The sequence below is a fragment of the Cricetulus griseus genome, chromosome 4 (assembly GCF_003668045.3).
Source record: "Cricetulus griseus strain 17A/GY chromosome 4, alternate assembly CriGri-PICRH-1.0, whole genome shotgun sequence".
Taxonomy (NCBI): domain Eukaryota; kingdom Metazoa; phylum Chordata; class Mammalia; order Rodentia; family Cricetidae; genus Cricetulus; species Cricetulus griseus.
This window is the reverse complement of record NC_048597.1, coordinates 51,498,685-51,520,915: the sequence shown is the minus strand read 5'-3', so window position 1 is coordinate 51,520,915 and position 22,231 is coordinate 51,498,685. Positions and strand designations below refer to the sequence as shown.

Genomic DNA, 22,231 nt, shown 5'->3' with positions numbered 1-22,231 from the left:
CAAGGTACGTTAAATAATTGCTTCCAAAGATATCAGACCCTGCCCCCTGGAACATGGAAACATTACCTTATCTGAGAAAAAAAGGGTGGTGGTCTTTGCAGCAGTGCTTAAGTTGAGGGCCTTGAGTAGGGGGCTGATCTTAGATTCTCTGGGTCATCCCCAAATGCAGTTTATAGCTGTCCTTACAAGAGGGACAGACAGAAGAGAACTCCATGTGACCCTGGAGGCAAGATTGAGCGATGTGCCCAAAAGCCCAAAACTACTGGGGCTGGAAGAGGAAAGGAATGCCTTTTCCCCAGGGCCTCTGGAGGGATCAGGAAACCTGAAAGTCACCTCCATGCCACTATTTTCAACTTTTTTTTCAAGACAGGGTTTCTCTGTAGCTTTGGAGCCTACCCTGGCACTCGCTCTGTAGACCAGTCTGGCCTTGAACTCACAGACCTCTGCCTGCCTCTGTCTCCCAAGTGCTGAGATTAAAGGCGTGTGCCACCAACGCCCAGCTATTTTCAACTCTTGGCTTTGAGAGGTCTGACAGAATAAGTTAGTGTCATGGTTGGTTTTAACAGTCGACAACTGACATAGTCTGGATCCCCTGGGATGAGAGCTTGTCACAGAGGAGACTGTCTAGATAGGATCGGCTTGTGGCATATCTCTGAGAATTTCTTCCTCTTCCTTCCTTCCTGCCTGCCTCCCTCCCTCCCCTCTTTCCTTCTGTCCTCCCACCCCCCCCAAATAGGGACTCACTGCTGGTTGGGCTGGAACTCATTCTGTAGATCAAGCTGGCATCAAACCCAGAGAGATCCACCTGCTTCTGCCTCCCAATTGCTGGGATTAAAGGCGTGCACCACCATGCCTGGCAAGAAGGGTTTTCTTAATTGAGCAGGGAAGACCATTCCTGAATGTGGGATGCACCATGAGTGAATGTGGCCACGGTCAGAGGACAATATGTAGGGGTCAGTTTTCTCCTTACACCACATGAGTCCTGAGGATTAAACTTGGATGGTTAGGTGTGGTGGCAACCACTTATGCTTGTCTACCGAAAGCCCCTAAGGTTGCTTTTTTTGTGGGGGGAGTTCAAGACAGGGTTTCTCTGTTTAACAGCTCTGGCTGTCCTGTAACCTAAGGTTGCTTTTTAAATGTTTTATCTTATTATTTTATGTGATGGGCATTTTGCCTGCATGTTATTTCTATGCCACTTGCATGTAGTGCCCAAGGAAGCCAGAAGAGGGCATCAGAGCCCCCTAGAACTAGGGTTAAAAGACTGAGTGGCCAAGTGAGTGTTAAGAATCGAACTCAGGTCCTTGGGAAGAGCCGGCAATGAGTGCTCTTAGCCTCTGAGCCATCTCTCTAGCTCTAGGCTGGTTTTGTCTGGGCATTATTGTCATAGTAACAGGAAATAAAACTAGGACAGTCGGTTTGTGGTAATTCGTTACAGTAGTCATGGAAACTAATAACTTGAAAGCTGCATAAAAATTGCTTTTTGTTTAGTACTACTTAGAAAGGATCACCATCAATCTACTTACTCAAGAAGCAGAAGGGAAGGTCCCGCCTCTCCCCGTCTCCCGATCCTCCAGCCCTAATATCCCAATATGAGCATTGGCTTGCCTTCCTATGTACTCTCACAGACTTTCTTCCTTTTAATTTCATACTGTGTTCAGTAAACACTCTTCAGAAATGTGTCTTTTCCTGTCTGTACCATGTTGAAACAATCGATTTGCCATTTGCTTGTCTTTGGTAGTAGAGATATAGCTATTCTCCAAAATTGGGATGTAATGTTTAATACCACAATAAATAGAGTTGTACATCAATTATTTGGGTTAACTTCTAATTATTACCCAAAAAATTAGGTCCTAGAGTTACTGGATTAAAAAGCATAACCAGTTTAGAACCTTGATATAATTTCAAATGACTTTCTGGGAGGCCCACCTAATTTATATTTCCAGTAGGTTATAAAGAGTGGGTTTTCTCACAGGCTTGTCAGAATGAAATGTAATATTTAAATTTATTTTTAAGTGGCTGATCATCAGTTAAGAGCACATACTGGTTTTGCAGAGAATTCAGATTTGGTTCCCAATACTCGCATAAAACTCATAAGCATCTGCAACTCCAGCTGCAGGGGTCCAGTGCCTTCTGGGGCACACACACGTGTATGGTGCACAGAAATTCATGCAGGTGCACACTCGTACACATGAATTGAAACAAATAAACCTTTGAAAATATCAACATGCCAGGTAGTGGTGACACACGCCTTTAATTCCAACATTTGGGTGGCAGAGGCAGGCAGATCTCTGTGAGTTTGAGGCCAGCCTGGTCTACAAACAAATCCCAGGACAGCCAGGGCTGTCACACAGAGAAACCCTGTCCCATAAAACAAACAAACAAAAAATTAACATGTAAATACATCTTTCTAGTAGTTTTTTTACATAATTATATTTCTCTGAATTGATTGTTTAGGTCTTTTGCTCATTTATTAAGTGAGGTGTTATGTATTCTTTTTTACTGATAAGCAGTAGTTCTCTATAATTAAGAAATATTAACGTCTGTCACTTATTAAGAATGGTATATTTTTTAAATATCTATTTATCTGTGCATATGAGTGGTTTATTTGAATGTATGTCAGTATGACAGAAGAGGGCATCAGATCCCATTATAGATGGTTGTGAGCCTCCATGTGGTTGCTGAGAATTGAACTCAGGACCTCTGGAGGAGCAGGCAGTGCTCTGAGCCATCTCTCCAGCCTGAATGGTGTATTTTTTGTTGGTTTGTTTGTTTGATTTGTTTTTTGAGACAGGGTTTCTCTGAAGCTTTGGAGCCTATCCTGGAACTTGCTCTGTAGACCAGGCTGGTTTCGAACTCAGAGATCTGCCTATCTCTGCCTTTCTAATGCTGGGATTAAAGGTGTGCACCACCACTGCCTGGCCCAAATGGTGTATTTTTAACAGATAGACTCATGTAGCTGACTGGCCTCTCACTTGCCATATGGGTACAGCTGGCCCTCAATTCTCAATCCTTCACCTTCATCTTCTAGTGCTGAGATTACAGGAGTACACCACCCTGCCCTGCCTAAGAATATATATGAAATAAGATCTATTTTCTTTTATGTGTATGGGGCTCTTTCCAGTATGTAAGTCTTCACACCACACAGATACCTGGTGCTTGAGGAGGTCAGAAAAGTATGCCGAATCCCCGAACTGGAGTTACAGATGGTTGTGAACCACCATGTGAGTTCCCTGGAAGAGCAGCCAGTGTTCTTTACTACTAAGCCATTTCTCTAGCCCAAGAGAAGAGAGAGAGAGAGAGAGAGAGAGAGAGAGAGAGAGAGAGAGAGAGAGAGAGAGAGAGAGAGAGAGTGTGTGTGTGTGTGTGTGTGTGTACAGGCACTCATGCACCATGGCACATGTATGCATGTCACAGGACAAACTGGGAGTCTGTTCTCTCCCTCTACCATGTTGGTCTCAGACCGAACTTGAGCTTGGGTTGTTAGGGTGGGCAGCTGAGCCATTTTATCATCTCAGGCCTGGCTTTCTTTTAAGATTTATTTATATGTAGGTAATTGTATGTATGTAATTGTGCCTTCCCGAGTTTATGTGCACCGCATGTATGCCAGGTACCCAAGGAGGCCAGAGGGTGTGGGGCCTCTTGGAACTGGAATTATAGGTGGTTTTTAATGGTTGAACCATTTTTCCAACTCTCCCAAGCCTTTCTTAATATACATTTATGTATCTTAGTTTTTTTTCTACTTTTCAATTATTGCTGTGACCTTGTTCCTGTATCAGTGAAAACACTTAAATCCATGGTAAGGTTCCAAGCCCAACTCAAAAAGACAGCCCACAGAATGGGAAAATATCTTCACCAACCCCACATCTGACAGAGGGCTGATTTCCAAAATCTACAATGAACTCAAGAAGCTAGCCACCAAATTAAAAAGTGGGGTGCAGAACTAAATAGAGAATTCTCAACAGAGGAATCTAAAATGGCTGAAAGACACTTAAGAAAGTGCTCAAAATCCTTAGCCATCAGAGAAGTGAAACTCAAAATAACTCTGAGATACCATCTTACACCAGCCAGAATGGCTAAAATCAAAAACACCAATGACAGTCTATGTTGGAGAGGATGTGGAGAAAAAGGAACATTCCTCCATTGCTGGTGGAAGTGCAAACTTGTACAACCACTTTGGAAATCAGTATGGTAGTTTCTCAGGAAAATGGGAATCAGTCTACTTCAAGATCCAGCAATTCCTCTCTTGGGCATATACCCAAATAATGCGCATTCATACAACAAGGACATATGTTCAACCATGTTCATAGCAGCGTTGTTTGTAATAGTCAGAACCTGGAAGCAACCTAGATGCCCTTCAACTGAAGAATGGATAGAGAAAATGTGGTACATTTACACAATGGAGTACTAAGTGGAAAAAACAATGGAATCTTGAAATTTTCAGGCAAATGGATGGAACTAGAAGAAACCATCCCGAGTGAGGTAACCCAGTCACAAAAAGACAAACAGTATGTACTCACTCATATATGAATTTTAGACATAGAGCAAAGGATTACCAGCCTACAGTCCTCATCACCAAGGGAACTAGGAAACAAGAAGGACTCTAAGAGAAAAATGCATGGACCCTGGAGAATGGGAAGGGGCAGGATCTCCTGAGCTAATTGGGAGCATGAGGAGCCCTCATCCAGTGGCTGATGGAAGCAGAGGCAGACACCCACAGCTATACACTGAACTGAACTCTGGAACCCAGTTGCAGAGAAGGAGGAATGAAGATCAAAGGGGTTGGGACCAGGCTGGTGAAACCCACAGAAACAGCTGGCCTGAACAAGGGGGAGCACACACACACACCTATGAATACATGATTTTTGACAAAGAAGCTAAATCTAAACAATGGAAAAAAGAAAGCATCTTCAACAAATGGTGCTGGCACAACTGGATTCAGACATGCAGACGATTGCAGATAGATCCATATCTATCACCATGCACAAAACTTAAGTCCAAATGGATCAAAGATCTCAACATAAATCCAGCCACACTGAACCTTCTAGAAGAGAAATTGGGAGATACTCTTGAACGAATTGGTACAGGAGACTGCTTCCTGAACATAACACCAGTAGCACAGACATTGAGATCTACAATTAATAAATGGGACTTCCAGAAACTGAGAAGCTTCTATAAAGCAGAGGACACAGTCAGTAAGCCAAGCCCAACTCTTAAGAATAATCATTCATACCGGGCAGTGGTGGCACATGCCTTTCATTCCAGCACTTGGGGAACAGAAACAGGCAGATCTCTGATTTCGAGGCCAGCCTGGTCTACAAAGCAAGTTCCAGGACAGTCAGGCTTACACAGAGAAACCTTGACTGGAAGAAAAATCCACTTCCCCCAAAACTAATTATTCATTTATTTCTGTGTGATTTTGAATGAAGGAACTTTTCATGTGGTTAAAAGTTTATTACAGGATATTGAGAAACATCCTGTCACACCATTACTGCCCAGATCTGGTTCTTTGCTATCTATGATGCTAATTTGAGCGGTCCCCTGACCCCTGCCCTCCAGCTTTCCACTGGCCTTGCATGGGTGAGTAAGTGCTCATTCCCCAGCACTTCTCTGATTTGTATTCATTTCTTCCTTCCTCTTCAGACAAACTTCTGTGGTCAAGTACTTTAGCAACCTCCACCCCTCTCTCCTTTTGCTTTTCCATTAAGTCACCTCACCTGTTCTATAAATCTACTTATGTAGGCAGTTGTGTTAAGCCCTATTTTAGTTTTGTTATGTATTAAAAATTATAAGAGGCTGGAGAGATGGCTCAGAGGTTAAGAGCACTGTCTGCTCTTCCAGAGTTCCTGAGTTCAATTCCCAGCAACCACATGGTGGCTCACAACCATCTGTAGTGAGATCTGGTGCCCTCTTCTGGCCTGCAGGGATACATGCAGACAGAAAACTGTGTACATAATAAATAAATAAATCTTTAAAACAATTAAAAAAATTGTAATTAACATGCTTGGTATTAGTTTTCATTATAACATTGTAAAACAAAATCTGTTCTTGTTGAGTCCTCTCTCCGTTTTTGCCCTCTGCCTGAGCCCTCCAAAGCTTCTTTCTATATTCATATCACATGTGTCCTGTTGCCCTGTCCCACGTCCTACACACCTCTTTCCCTCTTTCTGGCTCTACACTTTAGTGTCCTAGCCTGTACTGACACTTATACACACATGCACAACCATCATGGGCTTGTATAGGAACGTGAGAGAAAACATGCAGGCTTTAAATCCCTGGGCTTGGCTACCTTGCCAAGCCCGACTTTAATGTTTGCTTTACCCATGTGTATGGGGCCACTATTCTCTTTTCTGCTCACCCATGGGGCCTCATTTGGTTTAGATATTCTGCTCTTGCATCATCCCACTGGCCTATCCCATCCTCTCTCGCCCTGGCCCAGGTGCTTTTCTGTTTCCTTTCAAATCTTCTTAGCTTTCTGACCTATCATTTGATGTTTGGGGGTTTCTAGTGGTCTCTCTCTCTGAGCCCCCAACCAAACACAGAAGGGATGCTCTTTTGAAAATTAACCACCATGGTGTACAGCAAGCACTGGGGGTGGGGTGGGGGAGTCTCAGATTCCTGCCCTGCCTCTGTTGTGTGACCTTGGGCCAGCCACTTTACTTCTTTGGTTCTCCGTTTCCTCCCTGTACACGGAGGCACATTCAGTTGAATAAACAAAGAAATAATTTAACCCAGCTCTTAAAACAAACAGCTTCATTCTGAAAACTCAAGAAACAGTTAGCCAACAGTCCCACTGCCCTCCTTCTCTCGCCATCTTACTTCCACCACCATGCTAAGATAATGCCAACCAGCTGGTGAGTTTTATTATTGTTGTTTCAGTGTTGAAACTGCCCTTGGCCGGTCCATGCATCCCAGTGGCTAACCACAATGAAAATGCAAACACTCACCGTGAATTTCTCATAGAGCTCGTAGGTCAGGAGGGGGTTGGGCAGCTCCCTGAAGTAGAGCTTGCACAGGGAGCCCACACAGTGGATGTCTTGGAGGTACACTTCCCTTGTCAGATCTGGACATTGATCTGAGCCGAACTCTTGCCTGAAACAACACAGACGGAGACATAACAATCCCAGGGAACATGTGCTCCATGTCCGCAGCTGCTTGGAGGCACCGGGGTAAAAAGAGGCTACACTGCTGATCTGCCTCTACTTCTGACCTCCATTCTACTCCGGGCACCAGGAGGCCATTGGAGAGACACCATTTCTGAAGGCTGAAGCTTGCGTGGAAGTCAGAAAACTCATTTGAGAACAGAGGCCCCACGCCACTGGGTCCGTGCCTTGGTCATGGGCACTGGGACGGTATGAGAAGTTTGCCAAAAAAGCCTACTGAGATTTTAGTTTTCCCAAAACATTCTTCAAAATCAAATTCTATTTTTTTTTTTTTTTTTTAGCCACTGAGACCCAAAACCGGGAAGTGGGGTGAGGTGGGGCAGTCCAGGCAGTCCAGGGTGGGGAGGGCGTGATGTCTTATTACCCATCTCCACTGTCGTGTAATAAACTTGCTTCATCTGAATACTAAAACCCAAGGCTTGAGGTCCTAACTCAACCACTTCTCTGATGCTCAGTGGAACTTTCTAGGTTGCTGAGTGGTGACTCCTGCATGTCACACAAGTGTGGGGCTACCCTAAGCAGTTTACAGTCAGATCCCAATGTCATCTGGCTCCAGGTTAGGCTTCTGTGCTGTCTTCTTTCTTTCCTTTTCTTTTCTTTTTTTTCTTTTGCTCCTTTTTTTTTTTTTTTTTTTTCAGGGATTCACTATGTAAGCCGGGTTTGGTCTTGAACTCACATCCTTCTTGAATCTCCTGTGTGTTGGGGGCCACAGGCCTGGCCTGTGCCACCAGCCCCAGTTTAGGCTTGGTGTCAAATCAGAAAATGTTTCCTTACAAGGTTACATGAATGCCCTGCCTGAAGCAATACATTCTTGTAAACTGCAATATGGTTTTAATATAGAAGGTCGGCTTCTAAGTGTCTTCCTTGGTCAGTAAAACAAATTCTGCATTTTAATCAGCCCATGGCCTACCTCTACTCTGGTTCTGTCTCTTCAGAGACTAGTAGAAAACCCTCCAGTACTGTAGGAACCTCAAGGCAACTCAAGGGCCCTGAGAAGAGCTGTCCCATGAGTCTGTGAACACATGTGTATGTGCAACTTGCAGGCTCAAGGCCCAGTGCTGATCCCAGAAAGAACGGAAAAATACTGTCAATAGAATTCTAAGGCCGTGTATGGTGGTGCACACTTGTAATCCCAGGGCTTGGAACGGTGAGGAAAGAGAATTGTGAGTTCAAAGCTAGTCTGAGGTAGAGTGAGACCCTGTCTTAAAAAACAAACAAGACATCCAAACAGCTGGGTGTGGTGGCACACACCTTTAATCCTAGCTCTTGTGAGGCAGAGGCAGAGGCAGAGGCAGAAGCAGAAGCAGGTGTGTCCCTGTAAGTTCAAGGCCAGCCTAGTTTACAAAGTGACACCCCGTCTCAAACCAAAATAAGACAAAACCCTAACAACAACATTAACAAAAAGCACACTTGTAAATTACATGTACAGAGATTCATGGAAGCACAATAGGGCTGGGGTTAGCACAGCATTAGAGCACTTGGCTAGCATGCATAAGGCCCTAGGTTTCATCTCAGCAGCACAAAATTAAAAAAAAACAAAACTATACTTGTAATAAACCAATTATTTTTTAACATCCATAAAGGTGTTTTATTTTTTCTATAATTACAAGTGATATTTGGAGATGAAGGACCAAACAGACAAAACCTGAATTATATAATATATAATCTGTATAATATATCACAAGTTACATGTTGACTTTTCAATAAGAGTGTTCTACAGAAGCAGGGGGATTTCCCAGCCTGGGCTAAGAATAATGTTTCAAAAATGTTTAAATGTATATTCTTATTATTTTAGAATTGATATTTATAATTAAAAAATGTATAATAAATATATTTTAAAAACCACTAAATATTCTTTTTGTATTATAAATAGGTAAGCAAAATAATAAGCTATTGCATTAACCACAGAAAAACATATTATTTCATATATTCTATATACACTCTGTATATACCTTTTTTATTTAAACAGTTTTATACATCATCCATTTAAAAAAATTACTGGTGTATGGGGAAGGTGGAAGGCACACTTGCCATTGGTTGCATATGGAGGTTAGAGGACAACTTTGTGGAGTGAGTTCTCTCTTCCTACTTACATAGGCTTCAGGGATCCAGCTCAGATCGTTGGGCTTGCCCAGCAAGCATCTTTACTTATGGAGCTATATCACTGGCCCCGAGTAACTTACGAATGTCAGCATCGATTAGAGAAATGTACAATTATGCAGACATCTAATTTCTCAACCATCTGAAATATCATGAGTGTATCCAAAGAAAACCCCCCTAAGGGCTTAGAGTTCTGAACACTGTGTGAGGGGCCCCAATCTAACTGGGCTTTAGAGAAAATATGTTTCCTAACTTGTAATTTAGATCATGTGAGGTAAACCCAATCCACCAGAGAAGCATAAACCCTGCCCAAGACAAAGAAAAAGGCATTTTTATTGGAAAGCATTCCACCAGACTGGGAGCCTTCTGATTAGAGTTAGAACTGCCAGGCAGCTGTGTCTCACACAGGCCATCTTTCCATTTTCTGGGACTCCCAGCAAGTGCCAGTAGGGACACAACAAAGACAGACTCACTGGAGAATTCTGGGCTCTTCTTTGGGCTTACCTTAGCCGCTGGATGTTTGAGGTGACACCTGAGAGACGGTAGATTCCATCCACAATGCCATGAGTCTCTATAAATTCGGCACAGCTCTTCAGCACATATGGAACTATGTACAAGAAGAGAAGAACAGCCAAGTGTTAGATGTATGTCTGTCCTGTAAAGATTGCCACCTTACAATCCAGGTAAGTTCAAGGAGAACTAGAAGGGACTCAGTGGTGGTACAAGTGGGAGCAATTGCTTACAAGTGGGAGGCAATGCTCCTCAGAGGTTTAATAAAGTTTTAAATACTCTTGTGTTTGAGGCCTGGTGGGTGTAGCGGTGCACATCTGTAATCTGAACATTGGGGAGTTCAAGGCCATTGTCAGTTACATAGTAAGTTTGAGGATGGCTTGGTCTATGAGACCCTGTTTCAAACAAACACACAAACAAATACCCCAGCCCCACCTTCATATGTCTTTTAAGAATAGTTTTTATCTGTGAGTAACTGATGCATGTTCTCCTTTAAAAATGGAGAACCCCAATCCCTCCTTCTAGTCATTTATTTAAATGGGTCATCTATAAAAGGCTCTAATATGGCCCCTTGCATTTCCACCCTTCCAGATTCAGGGCTCTGGTGGTAGAGAATGGTTGTACTGTTCTCTCCTGGGTTGATCTTGAGAGACCAGAGTCAGAGTGACAAAATGGCACATGTCTTTTAGTTGCACAGCAAGTCATTTGCTAATTGGGTCCCTTGACCGTTCTGCTTGATGTCCCCTTGTGAAAGTGTGATGAATAGTGACTTAGTGTGGGGCAGCCCCAGCAGCAGATTAAAGTGTTTGTAGTTGTTGGATACCTAAGGGTGGCACAGGTCCTCCATGAACTAAGGATTGGATAGTGCTGTGCCACTCCCAACACACACCCAATCCTTTCTTGGATTGGACTAATGCCAATTCATTCATACTTATTGCACAAGCTTACTCCTAAATGCAAGTCCATACTGGATTGCATCTTTCTCATTTTGAGACAAGGCTTTGATATATAGCCCAGGTTAGCCTTGAACTCACCAAGCTTCCCAAGTACTAGGATTAGGCAAACACCACCACATCTGGCTTAGATCCGACATTCTAACTAGACACAGGTATTCAGTTTCAACAGTCTCATTGTTACTGGGTGCTGTAGGATCTAACCCAGGGCTGCTTGGATGCAAGACAAGAACTCTCTCACTATGACACAACCTTACACCACTGAATTCTCCATTACAGTGTCTTTGAAGCATTTCCTTTTTCTTGCTGCTTTGAAATAATTGTAAGTTAGGCACTTAATCAAGTTCATCATTCTTAAAAATATCCTGCCCATCCCTCAAAGGCTAATACATACCAGGGCCTCTCCCTTCAACAACACATCCTTATTTTGCCCATGGCTTATCCTGCAAGACGGGAACTGGGGAGAACCTTCCAGTTAACCCAGGTACAAGGAGGTCAGGGAGTGGATTTTGGATTGGAAATATCAGAGGCCAGAGACCGCAGAGGTGGATCCACTTCCTGTGAGTGAATAGAGGGTGTGGGTGAGGTGTGGGAGCAAGCCAGGCTCCCAGATCCTTCTCTCATCTCTTAGCAGAAAAGGTATAGTTGGATCTGCTTTATTAGATGGGAACTTTGCTAAGTCTGTGTGTCTCACTCTAATGAGAGAAGTACAAAATATGCCAGTGCTAAAATTATTAAACACACACACACACATAAAATTTCTGTCGTGTAAGCAATAGCGGACTCTTCCAACACCACTCAAAGCTCTTCTGTAACTTGTCACATGTGGCATATGGCTGAGAATGCAGACTGAGATGCCAAGCTGCCTTTGTGGCCTGGGATTAGAATACATAATGAAGGCATCAGTGACATTACCCGCATGCTAGGACTGAAATTACCCATTTATCCCAGATCCTGGACATCAGAAGTATTCTGCAATGACAGCTGTTATTTCTGTTTGTGGCTTACGTTGGACATGCATTTATAGTTTGTACTTTCTTGGTGACAACAAAGCTTAGCTCCTCCCATCCAAATGAGCTGTCAAAACTCATCTCTACTCCCTGGAATGGCTGCTGGTCCTACTTGAGAGTAATTCTGCTTCTGTGTGGTCTCTGTGTCCTTAGGCGACTCTGTGAGGCACAAAGGCATTGGATATTTTATTATTTGTTTATTTATTTTTAAATGTATAGTCCAGGCTGGCCTCAAATTCGTGATCCCCCTGCCCCCCTCTCCCCCCTCCTCCTTCAGCAAATCCTACCAGCATGCACCATCACAGACAGCGGCATCGCCTATTTTAGAGATGGGGAAGTATAGAAAAAGCCTTGTTCACAGGTCTGTGTGAGAGGGAGTTCTATTATGACTCCTCTCAGACAGAGGGCACAGCCCCAGTTAGCTGTCCTGAATTCCCATCTTGGACCAGGTGGGGAAGGTGCATCTCTCCATTACTTTCAGCAATGGGAAAGGAGTCACTCCATCTCCCCACTTAGGGCAGCCAAGTGTGTCTCCTAGCATGTCCCTTAGCCACCACAGCTGAAAAGCCACTGGTCTAGCTTAGAGCTTGTGAAATGCAGATGTACATACACACCAAGGGGATCTTGTCAACATGCAAATATTCCAGTTCAGTAAGAAGGTGGGTGGAGGGAGTGTCAAGGAATTTACTTTTTGAACAAGTTCTGGGTCACACTGCTGCTGCTAACCAGCAGCGACACTTAAAGGGAGATGGTACTGGGGGATGATGTCGCTGGAGTCACCAAGAGATAGAGATGGAGAGATGGCTTAGCAATCCCTATAACTTACTCCTTTTCCAGAGGACCTGAATTTGCTTCCCAGCACCCACATAGAGTGACTTACAACCACCCATAGCTCCAGCTCCAGGGGATCTGACACCCTCTTTTGGTCTCTGTGGGCACCCCCCTCTCTCTCTCTCTCTCTCTCTCTCTCTCACTCACACACACACACACACACACACACACACACACACACACACACACACACACACATGCAGCACACCAAAACACTTCAATGAGAGTTTGATTTCCGAGTCCCAGGATTCCTTAGACTGTTGTTTCCATAGTCCAGCTGGGTCAAGGACAGTTTAGGATTCTGATGAGGGAAGAATGCTGATACAAGTGAGCTGAGTGGCAGCAGATGGATAGAAAGCCTCCCTTGTCAACACAGGAGGAGTGACTTGGAGGTCGGGGTCATAGGGTTGGTCTGAGAGATCTATCTGGTTCCCAAAGAACTTTGAGTGCCGCCCACACAGGTCCACACAGTTTCTGGCTAGGATACGGTGTTTGCATCTTAGAGTTGTTTCATAGACACTTTGCTCCAACTCCCTTTTCTGGTTTGCTTTTGTTTTTCTTGGATCAGCAATCTTGAAGGCTAACTTCTAATCGGCACACAGGTTTTTCTCAGAAGGCTTCCGACAGAAGAGAAAGCCTTCCACAGTTCTCTTGGTCACTGTGGGGTCATTGAAACCACATTCTTTCAGATCACATTAAATTGCCTTTGTGCTTTAGGGGCACAGGCGTGCCCCTTCCCTGTTCCTAGTTCTTTTTGGTCAGATGTCATCCCTTTCTGGGTTCTGTATTCCTGACCTTCAAGTAAAGTGTGGGGAACTATACCTCAATAAAAATATATATTATATTATATTATATTATATTATATTATATTATATATAAGCAAAACTCAGTATAGCAACAAGTGACAAACCCAGGGTTTTATCTCAAAAACAGGAGGATGGGTGACAGAAGCCAGTCCATTCAAGTTCATCTGGCATGATTTCACACATATAAAACCCCCAAGAAACAGGGGCTAGAGAGATGGCTTAGCAGTTAATAACATTTACTGCCATTGCAGAGAACTGGTGTTCAATTCCCAGTGTCCTCATGACAATTCATAACCATCCATAACTCCAGTTCCAGGAGATCTAACACTCTGTCCTGACCTCAGTGGGCACCAGGTATGCACATGGCACACACACACACACACACACACACACACACACACACGCACGCACGCACACACGCACGCACGCACGCACGCACACAGGCACACAGGCAAATCACTTGTACACATAAAATGAAAATAAATCTTTAAAAGACAAAAACAAAAGAAACAACTTCAGGGAATGGAAATAAATTTGCAGAAGGAGATCGCAGGGGAGAAGCCTGAGGCAGGCAGGGCAGGCACAGGGGCTCCTGTATTGTTTGAGACCAGAGGAAGGTTCAGGTGCCTCCTGTTAGTGAAGGATAAAGAAGCTGAAGGGGCAATAGAGCATCAGGAGACAGCTGCACAGGGAAGAAATCCTTTGACGCCATTGCGAGTGGGAGGGGACAGCCACTGCCACGGAGCCCTCTCTGTGCCATTTCCAAGAGATGTGGCCAAGGTTTTAAATCCTCCACCACTTTGTTCAGAACTTCCTTGGGGTTTTCTCCCCAGAACCTTAGCGCTGTCACAGTGGTACCACATGCTTCTGTCGCCATCAGCCCCTGCTCTTCCACAGGTCCCCCTTTTCCCTCTAAGCCTCACACACTGTTTCCGCTCCCCTCCTGGCCTCTGTGAGGCTCCCCATGCAGATCCCTGTCCCCCTCATCTCTCTGATTCTCATTTTGTTGCCTCTTCTCTTCCTCTTGGCCTAAGGTGGAAAATTAAAGAAAGATGTGTAAACTTGGGGTATTCGGTTAATAAAATACAGTATATTTTCTGCTTTAAAAAAACGAACTACTTTCTACTTTTATGAGGAAAAAAATTAAAATCTGTGACTTTAGTCTGGTCTTAGAGAAAAAAAATTATTTAAAAAAATTTTTTTGGGGGTGGTCTATAACTGCAATCCTAGCACTCAGGAGGTGGAGGCAGGAAGGAGTTCCAAGTCATCCTCAGTTACAGAAGGAGTATGAGGCCAGCCTGGGCTACACTGAGATTGGATCAGAGAGACAGCTCAGCAGGTAGCAGTGCTTGCTGAGAAGCTTCATAATCTGAGCTGTAAGAAGAGAGAACAACTCCCCAAAACTGCCCTCTGAGCTCCACCCTACCTGCTGGGGCGCCCACAGGGCTTTCCTCCCCAACAAATATATTAAAAGAACAAGAAGGGATGAGCCTGGGATTATATCTCAAAGACACAAGGATGAGTGACAGAAGCCAGTCCATTCGAGTTCATGTGGCATGATCCCACACATAAGAGGTCCAAGAAATAGGGGCTTGAGAGCCCCCAATATGGGGGGGGGGTTCCAATCACTCCACACCCATGTCTACACTTATTGTGGTCTGTCTTTGGTTATGGCCATCCTCCTGGGGACACACTGGTATTTACTGTGGTTCTGATTTGCATTTTTTTCCGATGACTAATAATAAAATAAACCAATGTAAAAATTTGAGATATAACTCAATTATGTAAAAGTCACCTTTTAAATGGTCCGATTAAGTGGGTTTTTTGAAAGCACACTTAAAACTTATGGAGTCATCACACTATCTTCTTGTAGAACATTTCATTAACCCCCCCCACTCCCACTCCCAAAAATCTCCTGATTGATTATTAGTTACTACCCATTCTCCCGCCCTGGAGCCCTTGGGCAGCTTTGTATTTCCATGGATTTCCCCATCTCAGACATCTTACAAAAATGGAATCTGACAACATGCAGTCTCCTGATGAGCTTACTTTCCATCTAGCATAACATTCTCAAGCTCCATTTGCACTGCAGCATGTGTTGGCCTTTGTTCCACGGCTGAATATTCTTCTACCCAAATTCTTCATTTTGCTTATCCATTCCCCAGTTGGTGGAAAATTCATCTGTTTCCACTCTTTGACTAATATGAATGAAGAAGATTCCTCCATGTACATTGTGTGTGTGTGTGTGTGTGTGTGTGTGTGTGTGTGTGTGTGTGTGGACAGCAAGTTTTTTATGTTTTTGGCTATAGATCCAGGAATGGGAGGGTAACTCTACATTTCACTCTTGGGGAACTGCCAAACTGTTCTTCCAAACAGGCCCCCCTGGGCCAGTCTAGGAGGATTCCAATCACTCCACACCCTTCAGCACTCGTTATTGCCTATCGTTCCTTATGGCCATCCTCCTGGGATGTGCTGGTATTTACCATGGTTTTGATTTGCATTTTGCTGATGACTAATGATGCTTGGCATCTTTTTTCCGGGGGGCGATGGGCCATTTGTGTAGCTTCTCTGGAGACTGTCTTTCAACCCAACTTTTAGTTGCATGGCTTGTCTTTTTGTGCAGTTATAATGGTTTCTGAAATATTCTGGATGTGAGACTGTCTGCTTTTGGCAAATGTTTTCTTCTAAGCAGTGGGCTGTCTTTTTACTTAAATATATTTTTTTAATTTCAAATTTTTGAAATCATAATTACATCATTATCCACTTCCCTTCCCTCCTTTCAGACCCTCCCACATACCCTTCCTTGCTTGTTTTCAAATTTGTGGCCTTTCCCTTATATGTTGTAATTTGCATATATATATATATATATATATATATATATATATATGCACATACATATTCCTAAATATAACCTGCTCAGTCTATATAATGTTACTCATACATATGTTTTCAGGGATGACAACTGGATAGCCAGTTGCTGTGCTCTTCCCAAGAGAAGGCTATTTCTCCCACTCTCAGCATTCCTTACTTGCTTGGAGTTCTTTGGGTAGGGTTGAAGGCTCATGGTCTTCCCTTCATGCACTTTGGCATGTCTATTGGTGTTGTCCTTGTTCATCTCATGTCTGGGCAGCCATATATATAGCTATAGCTTCTAACATTACAGGGAAATATAGTATTACTGCATACTCCCCAATCCTCTCTGCCATTTATAAACTTTAACCTCTGCCATCCACAATGTCTCCTGAGCCTTAGGGATGGGAGAGTTTTGCAGATGTATCTGTTGGGACTGGGCTCCACAGCTCTGTGTTATGATTGGTTGTGGTTTTCTGTAGTGATCTCTGTCTGTTGCAAAGAGAAGTTTCCTTGATGAGGGTGAAGACTACACTTATCTGGACAAATGTTTAGATTGTAGTTAGAGATTTTGATGGCTTAGTAAAGTGGTGGTTTTAGGTTCTCTTCCAAGATCCATGACTTCATGAGCACTGAGGAACTGACGTTCTTAAAAATTGATTTATTTCATGCTGAAATTAATGTCTTTCTAAGTATAGTGGTATATGCCTTTAATCCCAGCATTGGGAAGGCTGAGGCAGGCAGATCACTGTTCAAGGCCAGCCTAGTCTACATAAAGAATTCCAGGACAACCAGGGCTACATAATAAGCCCATGTCTCAAAAAAAAAAAACTAAATAGGTAGACAAATAGATAAAATTAATGTCTTAAGCTAGCATACAAAGACATATATTTAATTACATAAAAATTTGAAACCTAATTTGTCATTGCCAATACTTGTACATTGTCAATACATTGTAAATTTGGATGAAATGTAAATTTCCAGTTAATCTAGTTTTTTCTTTTGTTGTTTGTATTTCTGGTATCAGTAAGATGATTTATCTCTGATGTATGTATGTTGTCTATATATGCTTTGGTCTCTGCTAGCACATGCACAGCAAGTGATGCTGCCAACAATGTAAACTGCTGATTGTCACAGATCAGGGCACACAAATGCAGAGGTCAATTGTCCTTTGGGATCTAAGTCATTATTCCATTCAAGACTTTCCTGGAACTTGCCTTAGGAAGCAAATAAAGAACTCCTAAAGAACTAGGATACAAACTGGGCATGAAGGCTCATGCTTTTGGTCTGGTATTCAGGAGGTAGAGGCAGAGGAAGGGGACTAGCCATAAGTTTAAGGCCTGCCTGGGCTCCAAAGTGAGATCCAGGCCAGGAATGCAGGGTTATAGCTTCTTTGAAATGGTTGCTTCCTCAGATTCCTCTGCACTTCCCACATGCTGGCTTTGTGGAGGGCACACCCCTGCCTTGGCCTATTACCTCTTCTTCCTCAGGAACTCCTTCACCTGCCCAGCTTGGCTCTGATGCCCTCTTCTGACAGAGCTCCCAGCATAAGCCTATCTCTCCAGTGCCTTCTGACTTGATGGGACTCCCTGGAACCGTCCAAGCTCAGCTCAACTTCAAATTATACTTACATATCATATACAACTTTTTCATACACACATAAATAATGTTTCAGTTCTGGGGCTGGCAGAGATTTGTTTTATTACAAACTATGTTGGCAAACATTTGGAAAGAGGAGCTTTGCCAGTCATGGCAAATAAAATAAAAAGAAAGAAAAAAAATCACTAACACAAAAAATTTGACATTCAGATCGTAGAATATCATATAATCATTAAAAAGTCTACCAAAATTTTCATGAACTGATAGAGTGGATTTTGAGATACATCACTAAACAAAACCAACAAAATAATGTTTTATTACACGAAGGTAATGAAATGCTAATTAACATGTTTACTTTAGAGAATAAAAGAAAAAACATGCATTTACTTGCACGTGAGTTAATACATGTGGAAGGATAGAAAGTCACAAATTCAGTCACCAACAGGAAAAGGAACTGGGGAAATATATTCCTTTGGAATACATTGTCTTTAAATTATCTCATGAATCCAATTCAAAGGTCTATTTTGAACCTGCTCTGTCTAAGGGCAAGGTCCTGTCTGTCTTTTTGCCATCCCCATTTCTAACTGTGCTCAGCAGAGACGTGGGACCTTCCAGGAAGGTGACACTTCACATGCCAGGCACTGATTTGGGTGGCCTTTCATTTGTTTGCTTTGCAGCATTTTCTATTCTACAAAGCACAGCCAGCCCAAGAGAGGGTAGGTGAGTTGCCCCATATCGCACAGCTACTCAGGTCTGAGCTGGGCTCCAACCCCAGCTCTGCCTGATGCCAAAGACCATGCCTTTTCTCTGACATCATTGGGGTGCCATGCAGAACAGAGAAAGCCTGGGGCTTATTAAGTCTTCTCTTCAGGACAGGGCCTGTTAGCCATGCTGCCTGGGGAGAACAGAAGAACGGTCCCTTATCCTTGGCTGCCAAAGTGACAAAAATTCCACCACCACAGGCTGACCTAGGTGTTAAACATCTCTACTGAATAACCACTTAAAGTGTCTTTGAAAAGGTTACAAAAGAATACAAGTGGCTTTTAAAAAATGAAAAATACTTCCAGAACTGGGTGTGGTGGTACACCCCTTAATTCAGCTGGAGGCAGGAGGTCAAGGGCAGACTGGAATATGAGAAACAGTATCTATCAACTAACAACAATAACAAAACCCCAAACCTATCAACCAACCAAAGAAAAAAAATCTACCTTGTTTTATATATTAAATGGCAGGGTAAGATGAGGGGGTCACTACTGGAATGTTAACAGTGAGTGTCTCTAGAGTTTAGTCTAGATGGTGGAGAATCAATGATTTGCTTTTCTGAGTTTTCTGAAGGAGCAGTGCTTTCTAAAACTGAGGATTAGAAGAGCAAGATGAATTAAAAGGAGCTGGAGGGGTTCCCGAGATCAGTGAGGCAACGTAATGTTTGCGGAAGTCCTTTCCAGTGATTCCATGAGGCGATTGCCCTCTCATTAAGCAGAAGTGTTTGCCTAACCTTGCTGGCAAGGCCTCCAAGACTGGCTCTGCTTTGCCCAGGCTCCCAGGAAAGACTCCAGTCATGAGCCTGATCCGGAGCTCAGGGACCAGGGGGCTCACTTCGTCCTCCCCTCATTACTTCCCAGTCCTCAGATGCCAAGTCTAGCCACATGGGCCTTGATACTGTGACTCTTTCTCATCTGTTGCTGTGTGCTGTGCAGTCCCGACAGCCACCTTGTGAGGGAGGTATTCACTCTGCTATGCAAACGAAGAGGCAACTTAGAGGTATTGGGCAACATGGCCAATGGGCAAATATCCAGCAAAACACATTAAGGGCTTTAGACAGGCACAAAAAATTGTAACTGCCCCCCCCCCAAAAGACTTCACACAGTGGTGGGGTATAGGCAGGGATTTGGGTTTTCGGCCAAGTACAGGAAGTAATGTGCAATTGCAGCAATGCAGTACTCCAGCTGTATGAGAGGGACTACATTAGAGTGCCGAACCTGGATCTTCACACTGAATGATACCGTGTTGAGACAAGCAGGATAAAGGCGGTGGGGTTGCAGGGAGAGTTAAAGCCGTGCAATGGAATTCTAACTCAGGAACAGGAGTGATTTGAAGTGATGGGATATGCACTGTGTGTCTGAAGAGTGCTTGGTCCACTGTCTGGTGCACAATAAGCACTTGGTGCATGGTGAACAGAGAATGGTATAAACAAGGGAGAACCAGAGAAATAATGCAGCGAATCCCAGGAATGCTGCCTAAACCAGTCTGGTGGAAGGGTGCAGGTTAATAGGGGAGTTTTAAAACGATGGCCAGGGAAGATTGCCTTCTATCTTGATCTCTACAACCAGGCAAGTCTTTCTAAACCACCACCTTGATAACCATATTCCTTTTTGGGAACATGCCCCCTGGCTTCTCATCAGTTCCCATCCAGGCAGCTCCCAGGCTAGATCTGCAGCTGCCTTTAGGGGCAGAATCTGAGAGGACAGGACTGACACAGGGTGCCTCTGGGCCTATGCATTGGGGAAGGGGGTGGGTGTGAGCATGGTGCTGAGCAAAAGTGTGCAGTATGATGAGGCTGCAAGGAGTACCCTGCTTGGGGCCATGAGCTGGCCTAGATTACCTTGCACACAGAAGTCCAGGATTCCTGTCTGTTTGCTGACAGTGGAGGCTGCTAGGCTGTGTTTAATTTGAAAAGACTATTTTTTTTTTAAATCCTTTCCACCATGTGTCTGAGAATAAGACTCTGCTCTTAAGGGGTGTGTACAGCAGGCTGCCTTTCTACCAGGCCAGGGGTGGTTCAAGGGATAGAGTGTGGCCAACAACCAGCACAGTCCTCAGCCCAATTTGTGAGCAAGAACAGATCATTTAAAATGCATCAAACCCCAGCTTCACTGATTGAAAGGGTACAGTCACTCTGAGCCACCAGCCAGAGACCAAGGATGTAGCTCACCTGGTAGAGGGCTTGTCGTCCAGTGCTTCCTAAGCAAGGCCTGATGGCTCATGCCTGAAATACCAGCACTTGGGAGGTAGAGGCAAGAGGTTATCCTTGTCTACATGGCAAGTTCAAAGCTAGCCTGAGAGACCCTCTCCCCTTCTCTCTCTCTCTCTCTCTCTCTCTCTCTCTCTCTCTCTCTGTGGTTTGCTGGACAGGTAGCTTTATTGCTACCCGCTTCTCAGGAAGCCTGTGGATGGAACTCCTTCCCTGGTGGTAGACAAAGCAGGTGGTCACACCTACCTAGAGACAAAACGTCTCAGAGAGAGGAGTCTTATAAATCCAGGAGACTAATGACAGGTGAACAAGAAAACAAATCGATTTCGCTGACATCAGTCACCTTAAACAGGAGGATAACAAGCCTGCTTCTCCCTTGTTTATATGTTCAGGACACTGTTATTTGCATGTCCTCAGGGCAGCCAGAGCAGAGATGACCAAATGCTCTTAGAATTACAAGTTTTGTTATTGTCTTATTTAATTTTTGTAACCCTGAGGAGAAGGCATCGTTATTCTTATTTTTGTTCAAAAAGGAAATCTCTCTCTCTCTCTCTCTCTCTCTCTCTCTCTCTCTCTCTCTCTCTCTCTCTCTGTGTCCATCCTTTCAAAGTCTATCCCAGAAGGTGGTGGCAGGTTTAAAGCCAGAGCTGCCTGGATTGGACCTTCCTCTGGAGAAGCCATGGAGCTGGTTGACAAAGAATGTTGTTATCCTGATGGCTTTCTGGGAAGACTTATCCAGCAGTAGAGAACAAGGGTGCATTTGCATGTGTGGTCATATGTAGAGGACAGACGTTGGTTTCCGGATGTTCTCATCATTTCTCTAATTTCCCTACTTTATTTTCTGAGACATGATCTCTTACTGAACCTGGAGCTTGCTGTTTTGGACATGTTTGGCATGCCAGCAATCTCCGGGGATCCTCGGGTTCTGCCCCTCAGTGCTGGGATTATAAGCATTTGCCACTTTTTCTGATTTTTACATGGATCCTGGAGATCAAAGCTTGCTAGGAAGCACCCACCCACCCACCAAACCATCTCCCCAGGCTATGGTTCTTATTCTCTAGGTGGGAGCAAAGGCTATGGTAGACCAAAGAGCTAGTAGTAGCATTGGGATGTCATGACAAAGTCTGCCTGCACCTAAGTTCTTGGACTTTTCAATAGATTTTAATAAGCATAACCCCATCCCAGGGAAACCTAGGCCAAGGGTGGGCAGAACAGAAAAAAGAACAACATGGGGCTGGGGGGGGGACGAATTTCCGGAGTCATAAGGGCAAGGGCTTAGGTGAGGAATTAGGCCTGGACTCTTCTTGCTGCATAGGAATCGGATTTAGGCCTTTGAAGAGAACAATTCATCCCTTCTTTGAATTGTGACAAGAAACTCTCAGGACAGCAACATGAGCCAGCAGAGGTCCTGGGTCATCAGTTACTCTAGCCTCAGACTTGT

The 22,231-nt window shown here is 43.9% G+C and overlaps 1 protein-coding gene across 1 annotated transcript in view; it reads right to left on the bottom strand.

Annotated features, from left to right (window-relative positions):
• Window positions 1–22,231, bottom strand: part of Arhgap31 (Rho GTPase activating protein 31) — a 114,131-nt gene that overhangs the window by 33,637 nt on the left and 58,263 nt on the right. The window contains exons 2-3 of the mRNA XM_027412681.2: window positions 9,765–9,867; window positions 6,945–7,089 (exon numbers count right to left, since the gene is read on the bottom strand). Coding sequence (XP_027268482.1) covers window positions 6,945–7,089; window positions 9,765–9,867 — 248 coding nt within the window. The remainder of the gene's footprint in view (window positions 1–6,944; window positions 7,090–9,764; window positions 9,868–22,231) is intronic.